Genomic DNA, 14898 nt, shown 5'->3' with positions numbered 1-14898 from the left:
ATAAACGGAAGGACCAGCCCTCGAGTCGCCACCGAACCACTGACAACTATATGGGGACATTCCCTAAAATTCATTATACCTCTGCTGACCTAAGCAATGAGTTATGTACCTGCGTTAGTCAAGCGTTGTGGGTCGCAGCTGAGAGAGAGAGAGAGAGAGAGAGAGAGAGAGAGAGAGAGAGAGAGAGAGAGAGAAAACACAATATGTGAGGTTTCTTTTTTCTGTCAAAACGTATACCATCAAACAACCATATGTACACTATATGATGACAAGGAAGCCTTTTTATCATGACTTAACTCAGAGTAAAAGTCTTTTTGGCAAGAACAGAGTAAATTTCCAAGGGTTCGTGTTTTGGGCATTATAAGTGGACTCTCAATGCTGAGAACTTCAGTAAACAAAGCAATTATTTTGGGAAGGATTATAAAATTCTTCTATTTCACGGTAACCTTCTATTGAGATGGGCAAATTTCAACAAAGGAAGTATTGAATGCGGGTGGGATTCCCGTTGTACATTAGTTATTCGTAATGATATTTCTCAGAGCCGACCCTGTGCATATTCGAGGATATTCACCCTCTCGTAGTTTTAATGGATTTGGGATATCCAGACCTTCCGAGTCATGCCAATAACTACACATACACAAGGATGATGATTGGAATAAATGCTATGACTTCTCATGTGAAAGTCCTTGGTCACTTTCAATACCGCAAAAGAAGGGACGAAAGAAGAAAGAAAGAATGACCATAATGCTGTGAAATGAGAAGGAAATAAACAGAGAAAATGTATTAGTCATGCTTCCGGACCCAGCATGCGCTCTCAAATCAAAGCCATTCATTAGCCGATGGAAGAGGACAGGAGCAGCCAGCTTCAGACTCTATAGAAGAAATATCGAATCAATAAAATACGGAAATTGAATCACACACACACACACACGCACACAACACTTACATGGGAGACGGAATTGCGTTCGTCCTCAGACCAAAGCCTTGAACGGGAATACTTAGGGCCTCGGCGCCTCTGTCTCATGGGCTCTTCTCTCTTGATCAAGTACGTCTCGACGGCGTGATCCTGGAACGAGAGAACAAGTGACAAATTATCTAGAGTTAGTCGCTTGCATTTTATTCTGTCATATATTTTATTGGTCTTGCTTTTTATTTTTCTTTTATAGTTTATTCCTTACTTTGCAATTACCTTGCCGGTACTGGGCAGCTCCTGTCATTGGGCTCTTGGCTTTGTAGCATTCTTCTTGCCCAAACAAGATTGCAATTTGGTTTATAATAATAGTAACAATAATACCTTGAAGATCAGCTGTTTTTAGACCTTCCTTCTCAAGCATATTTAAAAGGTTTTCCATAAGGTTTGCCTGAAGAATTTATCCATAAGCTAGATGAGAAAATTGTAAACTGAAAGAAGTCAGACAATTATGAAGGAGGAGACAAAAGGACAACAACTGGGAGAGAAGAGACGTCGCATAATGAAGATAATGATTATAAAAAATTAAATCATTTATTTCTATCTTGTATCCCGCACAAACAACTGTAAAGACAGTACCCTCACATGAGAACCACCCGTAATGAAAAAGGCGCTGTCCATCAGCACATTCTCCGGCATCTGGTCGACGAGCTCAACCTAGCCTACATATAGGTGCTTAAAGTGAAGTCGCGCATGCATGTGTCCGGGTGTCCCCACCTTCACGAACTCAACTTCGAAAGCGCCACCGATGTTCTGGACAGAGATTGCAAAATGCACAAACTTGTCTGTGTGACCAAGTCTTAAGCTATCCTCGCTTACGTTTATGTCAATATGATTACGAATGAATTGTAATACTGCGAATTTGGTTCTAAAAATCATAAAGGCGAACATTGAAACTCCACATATCAAAGGAAGAGAGACTCGAGAAAACCACTGAAGCAATACGAAGAAGACATCAATGGAAATACCACACTACACTACAGATACCGGCTTTCTGCTCAATCCGTAAAAGTTGATTATGATACGAACTGTCGTCTTCAAAGCCTTCCATGTTCTCTTTGCCAATTCAAAGCACAAACCTTTAGATACTGGTCTCGCGTCGCTCCATGGCCTGGTTCCACTTCGTAGACACCATTCAGGCAGTCGACTGTTGCCTTGGAGACGTGGACACGCCTGCGGAGTATAAAGCATACAAATATATAGTATCATCCACAAAATGATGGTTTGTAAACATTACGCATATATACCATAGAAGTCCAAAAGTACATTATATATATATATATATATATATATATATATATATATATATATATATAATTCACACATATACAGTATATATATATATATATATATATATATATATATATATATATATATATATATATATATATATATATATATATATATATATATATATATATTATATATATATATATATATATGCTACAGTATACATATATATATATATATATATATATATATATGTGTGTATATATATATATATATATATATATATATATATATATATATATATATCTATATATATATATATAATTCACACTTGTATATATATAATATAAATATTATATATATATATATATATATATATATATATATATATATATATATATATATATATATATATATATATATATATAATTCACACACATATATACAATATAAATATATTATATATATATATATATATATATATATATATATATATACAGTATACATATATATGTATATATATATATATATAGTATATATATATATGTATATATATATAATTCAGTATATATATATATATATATATATATATATATATATATATATATATATATATATATATATAATTCATATGTGTATATATAGTATATATAATATAAATATATATATTATATATATACATATACATATATATATATATATATATATATATATATATATATATATAAATGGAAAAACCGTAATTCATCAGCCAGACCGCTGGTCATTCGATCAGAGAAGTTAGGCAACATGGATATGGTCAAGGCCTTGATAAGTGACCACCAAGAAAAGACAGACTTGAACGTCTACGAGCAAAGTGCTCGGCATCCCACATATACAGGCTGAAAACGATAAGAGTAACATTTCTCACGCCACCCCTACTATCGAGGTAAGTGTATGTGTGTGTGTACGTGTGCATATATATATACACAAAAACAGGTATTATATAAAATATATATGTGTGTGTATCACGTAATAGACACTCAAGTCACGTGCATCTACTTTGATTTTTAAGCATATATATATAAATATATATATATATATATATATATATATATATATATATATATATATATATATATATATATATATATAAAACATTACTTTCTTTCACGTAGGAAGAAGTGAATTAGGTACAAAATGCCTTACCAAAGACCAAGGTTTTGTGAAAGCCAGTGTGAAAACAAAAAACTCTACAAAATTTCACAATAAAACAACATTGGATGTTCAAAGAGTAAAGCACGAGCTGAAACTAGGCCAACGAAAAAGAAAAAAAAAAAAAAAGACAAATATCCCAGAATCTTCACCGAAACTGCATCGATAGAAATGGAGCTTTCGGAGACAAGCAGTGCAAACAGAAGTTCCACCTACTAACAGAGTTCGAACAGCGAAATCTTTTCCACGTGTTTTTATTTGAAGCGTGTAACATGAAATTCCTGCGGCTAAAGTGTCAGTGACCACACCTGAATCAATGTGGAGAACCAAAAACCACAGGCGCCCTTTAGATTTATTTATTCCTTTGATTTCCCGTCTTTTATTTACCAGTGCAAAATAAGCCAGGTGCTGACTTGCTTTCGTTGCTGGTGGCTCTGTTCCCCTTGATCACCGAAGCATTATGAATAGACAAACTCGAGGGGCCATCGTTATGAACAAAGGGGTTGGTCTTTCTGCCTTTTAATCGATGGCGATGGGAGAAAGGGTCTCGTTCTCTGAAGGGAGTCTCACCCCGCGCTTCTCATTGGTTCTCTTTTGTCTGTTTCCCTTTTCCACGGCATCCACGTCATAGTGTTCCCTCACACTTTTCCTTTTGCCTATAATCCGTTGCCATGCCAGGAGACAAATCATCGTTTGCCAGGCACAGGCGGGACTTAGGCACCCCATTAGTCAAATGAAAGGTTTTTAGATAACAGGCAAATTGGTACCGGTATCAATAATTGAGTTTTATTCTTATTTTTTTTTTTCAAAACTTAACTAGTTCTTTACTAAGTAACGAAAAATAAATCACATTTTTAACAGAGGATTTACTTTTCAAGACACATGACGTGTACAATTTCATTTTTCATCAAAACTCTCTCGGATAAATAATTAACCGAATCATTAAGCAGTAAAATGAAAATGCCCGTTATTTTTTAAGTAATGGTTTAAGTAAAATAAAGGGATGCATGTTTCGAACAGAAAAATTTAACAAAGACAGTCATTCATACACAGATCTTACATTACTTTTGCATCTATCTCTCTCACTCACTCAGTTACTGAATTCTGTTTCTTTTTCGTCAAAATGTCAAGGAAGTTTACGTATTCTAATATAACTAAAGGATTCAGAACACTTGATTCTATAACGAAGCTGCTTCGGTTTGCAGATATCCAAACATTTTGACTGACTTTCCTAAAGACATTATTTGTGCGTAAAGTACCTTAGCTACTTTATGCAACGATCTGCATAAAGTACCAAGGATAAACTGTTGTTTTTACGATTATGTAAACCTTGCAACGCGTATTCTCTTGTTTGGAACGCACTTGAGTAATAGCCACCTTATAATGTATATAAATGGTAACGTCGACTGGAGTTGCTGGGTAAGTTCTGTGTCGAGGGTTCGTGACCCAGCAGTACCAATCCATTTATCACTTATAAATTCCCCTTCGGTGACAATTCTCCATCGGAGATATTTCCGAGGTAGCGTGAATTTGATATTAAACGACATTTGTAGCCTCATGATTGTATATAAATCACGGTATGATAAAAAATTTCATATACATATGTATATATATACTGTATATATGTTTTGTACATTTTTCACACCTGACTTTTTTTATACTCTCAAATATTGAGCCAAAATTACCCTTTAATATCGAATTCATTTTACCTTGGGAATAACTTGAACTCACAGGGAGGCATGCATAACTGTATCTGCCCTCGCCAAGATAGAAACTATGCCTTTTGAGTACGATACGAAATGGACAGTTGACTTCACTAAGCTCAAAGGTTCCTGGGTGGGCAAGTTCGCGTGTCATATTATTATTATTATTATTATTATTATTATTATTATTATTATTATTATTACTACAAAATAGTTTTACCAGACCACTGAGCTGATGATCATGTTTCGCAAGGCTGGCCCGAAGGATTTGTTTTTATTTATATTTTTTTTCATAATTTCTAATCTCAAATGTGCAAGTTTCTGACAAAATTTCACTGATCGATTATTTCCAAAACTTGATATACGCTGCTGATTAGCCTATACTTCGGACATCCACACAATAAGTGTTTAATTGTTACGATTACTTTACATTCAGGAGCAGGGTTATGTGGATTATTCATTAGGTGTCAATGTGTTTGACTAGAATGGCCTGTTCGGAGACGTGTCAGAATTACTTGCGTATGTCTCTCTTTTTGGAGTGATGAACTCCGTTTTCCAACACTAGGTTTTATTTGTTTTAATTTATTACTTTCAGGATCTTCACTCCATATGTTGTGCCATTTTTTATTAGTGTTATATAATCATTATTAGGGATATTTACATTTGATCTTGTCATATGGGCAGCTTCTTTGGCTTCTTTACTAGCCTCTTCATTTCCTTTGATCCCTGTACCTGAAGGGATCCAAGATATTTCTATAGTTTTCCAATTATCATACAACTTATGGAATAATAGCTTAATTTTCCGTATAATATTATTTTTTGGTTTGTAACTCTGAATAGCTTCTACAGAGCTTCTCGAGTCGCTAAAAATCACAAAATTGTTGAATGATGTTACTTTAATTATTACTATGGCTGATGCAATTGCACACAACTCTGCTGAGAATACTGAGGCATTATCAGGTAGAGAGAATTAATACGTATAGTCTTGGGATACTGTAGCATACCTCACTCCGTACTGTGATTTAGATCCGTCTGTGTATGTTGCGTAATGTGGACCTTTTTAGGGTATATGCTCTATTGTATAATGTCTATGGTGTTCTGGGCTATATGAGTGTATGCAAATTCTTATTTTATTCATAGTTCACGGAGGAGGTAGTTTTACTATTGAAGGTAACTATACATTTATATTTAGTGACTCAAACAATCTTTTAGTTCTAACTAGGAAAGGTGGTGAATGTTTATAAATACATCTCTTGATTCAAATATTTTTTTTATTGGTGAACCACTTGCCTGAATTCTTAGGGCACTTTTCATTGTTATTAATCCTCTATGGAGATACAGTGGTAGTTCACTACACTCAACTGGTAAAGATGAGGTTGGTGATGATCTAAAGGCTCCTGAGCTTATTCTAAGGCCTTCGGTGTGAATAGGTTCTTATGTTTTCAGCGTTGCGTCTGATGCTGAGCCATATATTTCACTTCCATAATCAGTGATAGACAGCACTGTTGCTTTATACAGTACTGTAAGGGTATGCCTATCGGCTCCCCAAGTAGTGTCGCATAGTTTTTTTTAATTAGATTTATGCTCTTTCCAAGTCAAGTGAGTATCAAATACTAATCACAAAAATTTTGCTGTTTGGCCAATATATGAACCTTATGTTTGGAATATTTAAAGCCTACAGATGGGGCCCATTCATCTATTCTTATTATGGTTTTATTAATGATTCGTTCTGCATGTTTTAGCGAGGTGCTGAATAAAATATGGTAGAATCATCCATATACAGGTTACTTTTAATTCCATCATCAATTCTCACCTGAAAAGTGCGATCTGTCAAAAAGTTTTGGATAAATTTTGGTAAATGTCCACGGATGCTATCTTTATATAACGTTTTTAATATTGCATACCTCTATGTAGCATCGTATGCCTTTTCAGTGTCAAAAAGGACAGCTTCAGTATTTTGTTTTCGTTCAAATCCTTTATGTATGTGGTCTTTTAAGTTCGATACAGAATCTTCTTCTTCTTCGTTTTAACGTGCTTTTATACCCATTTTTATATGGGGTAAGCACGGTGCCTTCTTTGAAGGACTTTGATTTGGCGGTGGGGTAGGCCGTAACCTCGACCGGCTGCCCTGCCTGACATCGCTTAGACCCTGGTACCGAACCGGTACCGAACGTGTACATGTATTACAAACCCCAGCTCCCTTTCTCCCGGCAGCACGAGGAGAACTGGGCGGGTATCCGACAGTTCGAGACGTGTGAGGTGTCTGTTATGTTTTTAGAAGATGTTGGAGTGGCTTTGTTTATGTGTGTATTAGTCTGTAACATCCATTTGCTTTCAGCAAACCTATCCGTTGATTACATACGTAATCCCGGATGTCTACACGGATAGCAAAGTTTCCGCCTCTGACTGGTCGGCTGGGATTGAACCTCCACAGGCTTCTATGAAGTCTGTGGTTGCCACTCTACCAAACAAGCCATCGAGGCTCTAAGTTCGATACAGAATCTAATGTAGATCTATTACATTGTGACCCGAAATGATTGGGAGTCAAAATTTTATTTTCTCGAATGCGCCACATTAGTCAAGCATTTACCATTGTCTCTAGCAATTTGTATAAGCAACTTGTTAAAGAAATTTTGACAGTAATTATTTACATTACTTGGATCCTTTCCAGGTTTGGGGATAGGAATTATTATAGCATTTCGCCATACATCAGGAAATAAATGATTATAAAACTGTAATAGGTATGACTTTGCGGGGCTAAGTGGCAGATCATCTCAAGACAATTATTGTCACCTCCAGGAGCAGATTTATTGTGTTCAAGAAAGTATATTCTAACGCTTCCATATTAAATTTCTTGTCATAATATACATCTTCTAATGTTTAAAAATTTATTGTTATTAATTCTATATTATTTTTATATGTGCAGAAGTGTCATCTAAATTTTGATCATTACTTGCATTTGCTAAGTTTTCTCCTATTACATTACTTATTTCTTTTGGATCAAGTATTCTTTTTCCATCTTTTAATATGGCATTTCTAGGTGGTTTAACATTTATTTTCCTGAATTCTTCTCATATCTTTTGTATGGGAGTATTATTAGAGAAATCTGATGCATATCTCCTCCATAAAATGATTCTTCCTTGAATTACCTATTTTTTAAATATTGCAGATATTTTGTTGTATAGAGGTTTTAATGTATCAATTTCTAGTGATAATATAGTGATGTTTTATTCTTGTTGAGTTTTTTATTTAAATTATCTAATTGCCTCCCCGCTGAGTGCTTCATTTTTATTAATTCTGTTCGCTTATCAGACCACGATGGAACTTTGTGTTTTGTTGGATGAGATTTTGATTTTGGTATTGCTTTATCAGCAGCATTTTTAATGAGATCAACTAGAAATTTATTAGTTTCATTATGGTCTTTTATTTACTCATATGGTGGGATATTCCTAGTGTGCAATTCATATTGTTCCCAATCTGCTTTATAAATGCTATAATGAGTGGCATGCTTGGTAGGATTATTTTGTAATAATGAAATTAATATTAGGAAATAATGACTGGTGTATGAGTCATCATCTGTATTGCAATATAATTTGTCTGCTATACTTGTTGTACATAGAGTTGAGTCTACTGAGGAAAATGTTCCATGCGTTTTTAATAATGTGTGCTGATTTCATCATCATTTATACAGCACATGTCATTTGAATCCATGAATTCTTCTATTTTACTTCCTGCTTTATATGGGCTTGCCTAATTATAGTTCCATATTGGGTTGTGAGCGCTAAAGTCACCTACTTTTAATGTAGGTTCTTTGACATTGTTAAGTGATTCTTTAAGTTTATCAATGTTGTCATTTTTATTAGGACGGTTGTATAAATTATGAATTACATAATTATAATTTTTACCTATTGTTGATGCTGTTTTGTTGACATATTGTAAACATCATCACTGGTTCATACTCTTTTAGTAGTCGTTGTATTTCCCATAGATGTAATCTGGTCTGCAGACCATTTACGTTCCACTGTAAAATATAGCTACTGAAATATTAAGTTAAAGTGGTCGAATTTTGCTTTATTTTTTGTATTATCAACTTGGATGTTTTTCTAATAATTTACTCAAGACATTTTTTGGCTTTTCTTTGTAATATGTCAAGTGTTCAATGCACATGCAACCCTTTCATGAGTGTTCAAATCAGTGGTTTCTTTTTTTCTATATTTCATAAAATTTCTTATAATGTTGGTTAAACTATCCTTTGTTCAGTTTTCGTTATTATTGCACAATTCAAGGAAGTATTCATTACATCCACGTGTTATCATGTAGAGTTCTTGTTTCATATCCTCTTGTTGTACGAATTATAGGTTATAGGGTCATCTCTTCTCCCTTGACATAATCATTCCTATCTATGGTATAATTCTCTTCTATGTCGGTGTTTTGGATGTCTGCTTCCATAGGTTTTACTATTATTTGAGGAGACAAAGGTATATTCTTACCTTGTACTTGTTTCTGTTCTTTCATCCTATCTTTTGTCTTTGGTTTAACTGATATTTCCTTGTTAACAGTGGATTTTTTCGTTTTGGGTGGTGTTCTCTCGAATGGTCTCTTTTTTTATCTTTAATTTCTGGTCCATCACAACATTCCTCTGTTACTTCTTTAGTAGTATCTTCTTGTGCTCCTATTTGCATTAATATTTCAAATGAATTTGATGAAATATTATCCATCTCATTTGCACCTGTTTCTTGATTCTTTACCATTTTAGATTTTTTTATGTAAAACATCAACTTCTTCTCGAGATTTATTTTTCTGTGCTTTGTTGCCTCTATCTGTATGTGTTTGTGTTTTGTGACTGGTTCTTGTTATCGAAGAATATTTAAGTTTCTTAGCAAGATCAATGAACTCCTCTCACTTTCAATCCGTAATTTTTCCAAATCCGTATAGTACATATAATACTTGCATTCTATGGACCTTGCATGATGATCTTGCTAACAGTTTACACACTTCGGTTCACTGCACTTTCATTGTGTGGTATGTTCGCTAGATCCACAATAAACCCAAACAGGTTCATTTCGACGATTTTTCTTCGTGTGCCCACATTTACTAAAAATTTTGACACTGTAGTGGCTTTGGGACATAGGGTCTTCACTTTCTGTTTTGGCCCAAAATTTTTATTTTTTTGAGGTAGACCTTGACCCTAAAATTTTATTTTTGCTATTTTTAATAGTTGTTGATTGCTTTTTTCTGACTCAGTACAACATATACCTCACATTCCTTGACCTTAGGATATCCCCTTTTAAGATAGTCTAATAGCGTTTTCTTTTCGACTGGTTCGTTGTTATCTTCAGGAAGTACAATGGTACCCTGAACGATGTTCATAACATCGTGTTTTTTCACCTTTACATTTATATTATCTATATTTTTAAAGGCAAATAGTCTTCAGATTGGCTTTTTGTTGTAGCTTCTTTATGCCTCGCCTCTTCTTTTATTTGTCTGAACGACATTTCTACCGCTGAATGCCTGTTCTTAATAAATAATTTTCCAGTTTTAGTGCAGGAATTTTTTTTGGTCAGTTTTCAAGGTTAGCAACCATGACCAACCTCCACTCCCAAAGAGGGAGTCAAAGTGAGTCAAGGTTGGGTCATGACGGTATTTACTCATATTGGGCTTATTGTATAGCTTTTGTAATCTGAGTTTTCCTTGGAACAGTCCATTGCCATCCGAGAAGTCGTAGGGAGGTTAGGATTCATATTCATATGCCGAATAATATCAGTTTCGTCCAGGATAAGGTCCCTCTCCCCAGGGAGGTGTAGCAGGGTAGTTAGTCCGTCGAGATTGGACCCAGCACTGAGGGCATGGCTTAACATAAAAATATCCCCTCGCTCGACCACGTCGGGTATTCTAGTTCCACGGGTGGAGCGGCATGACGTCCAGCTCCACCCACCAAAGTTACAAGAGCAGTGGCTTCAGTAATTCAATAACATGCGAAGGTCGTCAACGAATGAGGAAGAAGGGAAGGGGAAAATTATTATGAGGAGGAGTAAAAGAGTTATCGGTCCCAGTGTTCGGTTGAACCCACAGCAGAGGGAGTAGCCGTAAAGGAGCATACACTCCCTGCAGTGGATCCCTAAGGGCCACCCCCCAACATCGTCAAGGGGATGGGACCAGGGGGGCGCTATCATAGATGATTCCGTTTGGGTGCAAGTTGTTCTAAAGGGAAAATTGCATCTAATATTAAAGGATTTTATGTTAATATACGTTAGATATGTGTACGTATGTACATATATATATATATATATATATATATATATATATATATATATATATATATATATATATATATATATATATATATATATATATATATAGATTAATGAGGAGTCAGGAGTCAATCCATACTTAAAATCATCAATGAAGGGCAGAGGACACGCAGATATACAAGCTGACTTTATTCCAACGTTTCGTAATTATCGGATTAATTACATCATCAGGGCTGTTAAAATAAGAAATAAAATTCTTTGTAAAATCATAACAGCTAAAAATAAAGGCTAAAAATTATTCATACAAAATTTTCAAAACATTACACAAACATTAAAATTAGAGAACAAAAGTTTTAAAAATCATTACTTTAAAATGAAGGTAACAGAATATACAGTAAACTAAAATTGAAAACTATCTGTGAAAGGGGTTACAGAACAAAGATTAAGGACCGACCTAGAGGTGACAGCTTTAAACTAAACATTTATGTTTATGTTTAGTTTAAAGCTGTCACTCCTCTAGGTCGGTCTAATCTTTTGTTCTGTAACCCCTTTCACAGATAGTTTTCAATTTTAGTTTACTGTATATTCTGTTACCTTCATTTTAAAGTAATGATTTTTAAAACATTTGTTCTCTAATTTTAATGTTTGTGTACGTTTGTGAAAATTTTGTATGAATAATTTTTAGCCTTTATTTTTAGCTTTTATGATTTTACAAAGAATTTTATTTCTTATTTTAACAGCCCTGATGATGTAATTAATCCGATAATTACGAAACGTTGAATAAAGTCAGCTTGTATATCTGCGTGTCCTCTGCCCTTCATTGATGATTTTATATATATATATATATATATATATATATATATATATATATATATATATATATATATATATATATATATATATATATATACATGTATATATATATAATTATACAGACAGATAGATAGATAGATGTGCACACACACACGCATATATATATATATATATATATATATATATATATATATATATATATATATATATATATATAATGATGGTAGAATTTTGATTAACAAAATAAGAAAGGTGACAAGGATTAATAGAAACTGAGTTTGAGCAAGGAAAAGGATTTGGACATCGAGTATTTGTTATACGGCAGTTAAATATGTAAGAGGCAATGTGCAAGGCACTGAGAATGTTTAGTTATGAAGGTAGTTTCTTTAAGAGTGATTAAAGTTTTATTCTTATAGAAATGAAGCATGTGTTAGAATATGAATAGCTCGAAGACAAGGCTGCAGCACTATATCTCCACGGCTATTTAATAATTCTGTGGGTGAAGTGATACAAAATGCCAGAGAAAGACAAACTTTGTTTGTACGAGGAGGAAACTGAGAATAAATGTAAGAAACAGTAAGATTAAGGAAATAAATGGAAAGCAAGACAGTGGAGCCATGAATATTAGTGATAAAGTATAGTTTTTTGGGAATTCCACCAACCAGAAAAGATGGTGGAAGCGATGAAGAGATGATTCACAAAACAGAAACAAGGAAGACAGAGGGATGAGAGTAAAATATTGGCAAGTGACTTGGAATATCTATGGAATCCAATGTTGGAATGTATGAAGGAACCGGTGAGCCAACTCTCCTTTATGGAAATGAAATGTGGATGGTTAATAAGAATAAAAGAGTAGAGGTTGAAGTGTGAATCGATCTTTTGTGTAATTTATGTTGCACACAAAGAACAAAAATGGTGACAACTTAGAAAAATATGGATCAAGAGGTAAAATTTACGTTATTTCCAAGAATGGCTCTGAGAGTTTTGAGATGTTCTGACACGTGGGAAAAATGAGGAATAATTATTTGGTGAAAAGTAAGTTATGGAAAGATTAAAAAAGGCTCATAAGGCAATGGGAATGCTTAAAAAATATTTGGAATAGCAATTTTTCTGTGCATACAAAAATTAAAAAATGGGCATGAGTCATGGTACAGTGCAGAGACTTCAGATAATAAATTCTTAGCATTTGAAAATAAGGTTCTCAGAAGAATACTGGGAATAGGATATCAAAAACAGAATTAGAGAAGTAATGGGGGTGCAGCCGGTCGATGAGTATGTTAAATTCTCACGCTGGAAGTGGCTAGGCCACCTGTATAGAAGACAGGAAATAGTACGAGATACACAGGGGTGGGCTGCCCTTGATAGAAGAGGTAGAAGTAGGCCAAAGCAGACGTGGTTGAGGACAATGAGGCAGGAAGCAGGAGACGAGTGATGGGGAGATCTTGAGGAGTTAGCCCAGGACAGAATGTGGTGGAGTGAGTTCATCGAGGCCCTATGCATCCCCGTGGGTGCCACAGGAAATGATTGATTGATTGATTGAAAAGTAAGTGGTCGGAGGAAGGGAGGAAAACTGGACAATACTATATGGGTGAAGAGGAAGAGTTACTGGAAAAGTACCTAAATACCTTCGAAATGGGAAAATGTATTGAATATAGACAGATGTGAGTGACAGTGAGTGAAGGGCTTTCATGCAATACTGATGAGTCTTATGCATAGTTGTGTGAAGTGGATTAACGTTGTAAAGTTTCCGGCACAGGCAGTTCATCCACGTTTCAGAAGTAAAATGTGGCAGTGACCAATATATTGTTTTTTCTCTAGAGCGAACCCGTTTGCATAAATGGCTTAATGTTGAAAGATATAATGTATATTTAAATGTGTCCACTAGGCGAAATTAGTAGCAAATAACAACTGCTATATTATATGAATACATAAAGCTAAAGCCAAATAATATACAATGTAAGAAACAAATATAAGATGAAAACTAAATTACCCAAGGAAAGTTAGGTGTGACTGAATGTACCAACATGCACGAGAATGTGACCTCAGGATATGAAATGTCAATCCACTGGGACAATGCACAACCCTGTGTCTGAGAGCATTGGTTATACGGTCACCACCAATTGTTATGCACGTAAATGGAAGTCTGAGACGAACCAGTAACTGAGAATTACGTTAAATACAATACGATGCTTGAGAGAGAGAGAGAGAGAGAGAGAGAGAGAGAGAGAGAGAGAGAGAGAGAGAGGGCGAACTGATGCAACGGGCAAGATATGAAATACAAATGGGAGTTCACCGACGCCTACGACGTGGGAAGCACAACGCACTAATTTCAGGTCCGGCTGCATTTTTCCATGAAGCAATCTAAATCCCACATGCGAACAATGAACAACATCCCCATATTGAAGTCAGGTTAATCCATTTCACCAGTAATTTCCAACTGGTCTGTCTCATAACAAAAGGAGTAATGGATTTATTATTGGATTTCTTTCTATTATAAATTCATACTTCTTTCCTTTTAGAGTGGGTGTAAAGCTGCATAAAAAATAAAGAATTGTTACAGCATAAAAATAAAAAATAATCATGAAATGAAACAAAACAAAATCTAATTTGAGACCAAAATTCTCGCATGAGAAACACTAAAAACGAACCAAAATTATAGATTCGAAAAAAAGACTAAGCGTCTTGTAAAATGAAAGGAGAATCAGCATACAAATGAAAATCCATTATACTTTTCTCT

General features: G+C 34.5%; 1 protein-coding gene across 1 annotated transcript in view; it reads right to left on the bottom strand.

The window, feature by feature from the left end:
• LOC136846463 (adenylate cyclase type 8-like) overlaps positions 1–14898 on the bottom strand; it is a 275785-nt gene that overhangs the window by 76501 nt on the left and 184386 nt on the right. The window contains exons 12-13 of the mRNA XM_067117259.1: positions 2050–2143; positions 947–1066 (exon numbers count right to left, since the gene is read on the bottom strand). Of these exons, the coding sequence (XP_066973360.1) occupies positions 947–1066; positions 2050–2143 (214 nt within the window). The remainder of the gene's footprint in view (positions 1–946; positions 1067–2049; positions 2144–14898) is intronic.

This window comes from Macrobrachium rosenbergii, chromosome 15 (genome assembly GCF_040412425.1).
Source record: "Macrobrachium rosenbergii isolate ZJJX-2024 chromosome 15, ASM4041242v1, whole genome shotgun sequence".
NCBI lineage: Eukaryota > Metazoa > Arthropoda > Malacostraca > Decapoda > Palaemonidae > Macrobrachium > Macrobrachium rosenbergii.
The sequence above is the reverse complement of the archived record's forward strand: the minus strand, read 5'-3'. Positions and strand labels throughout refer to the sequence as shown.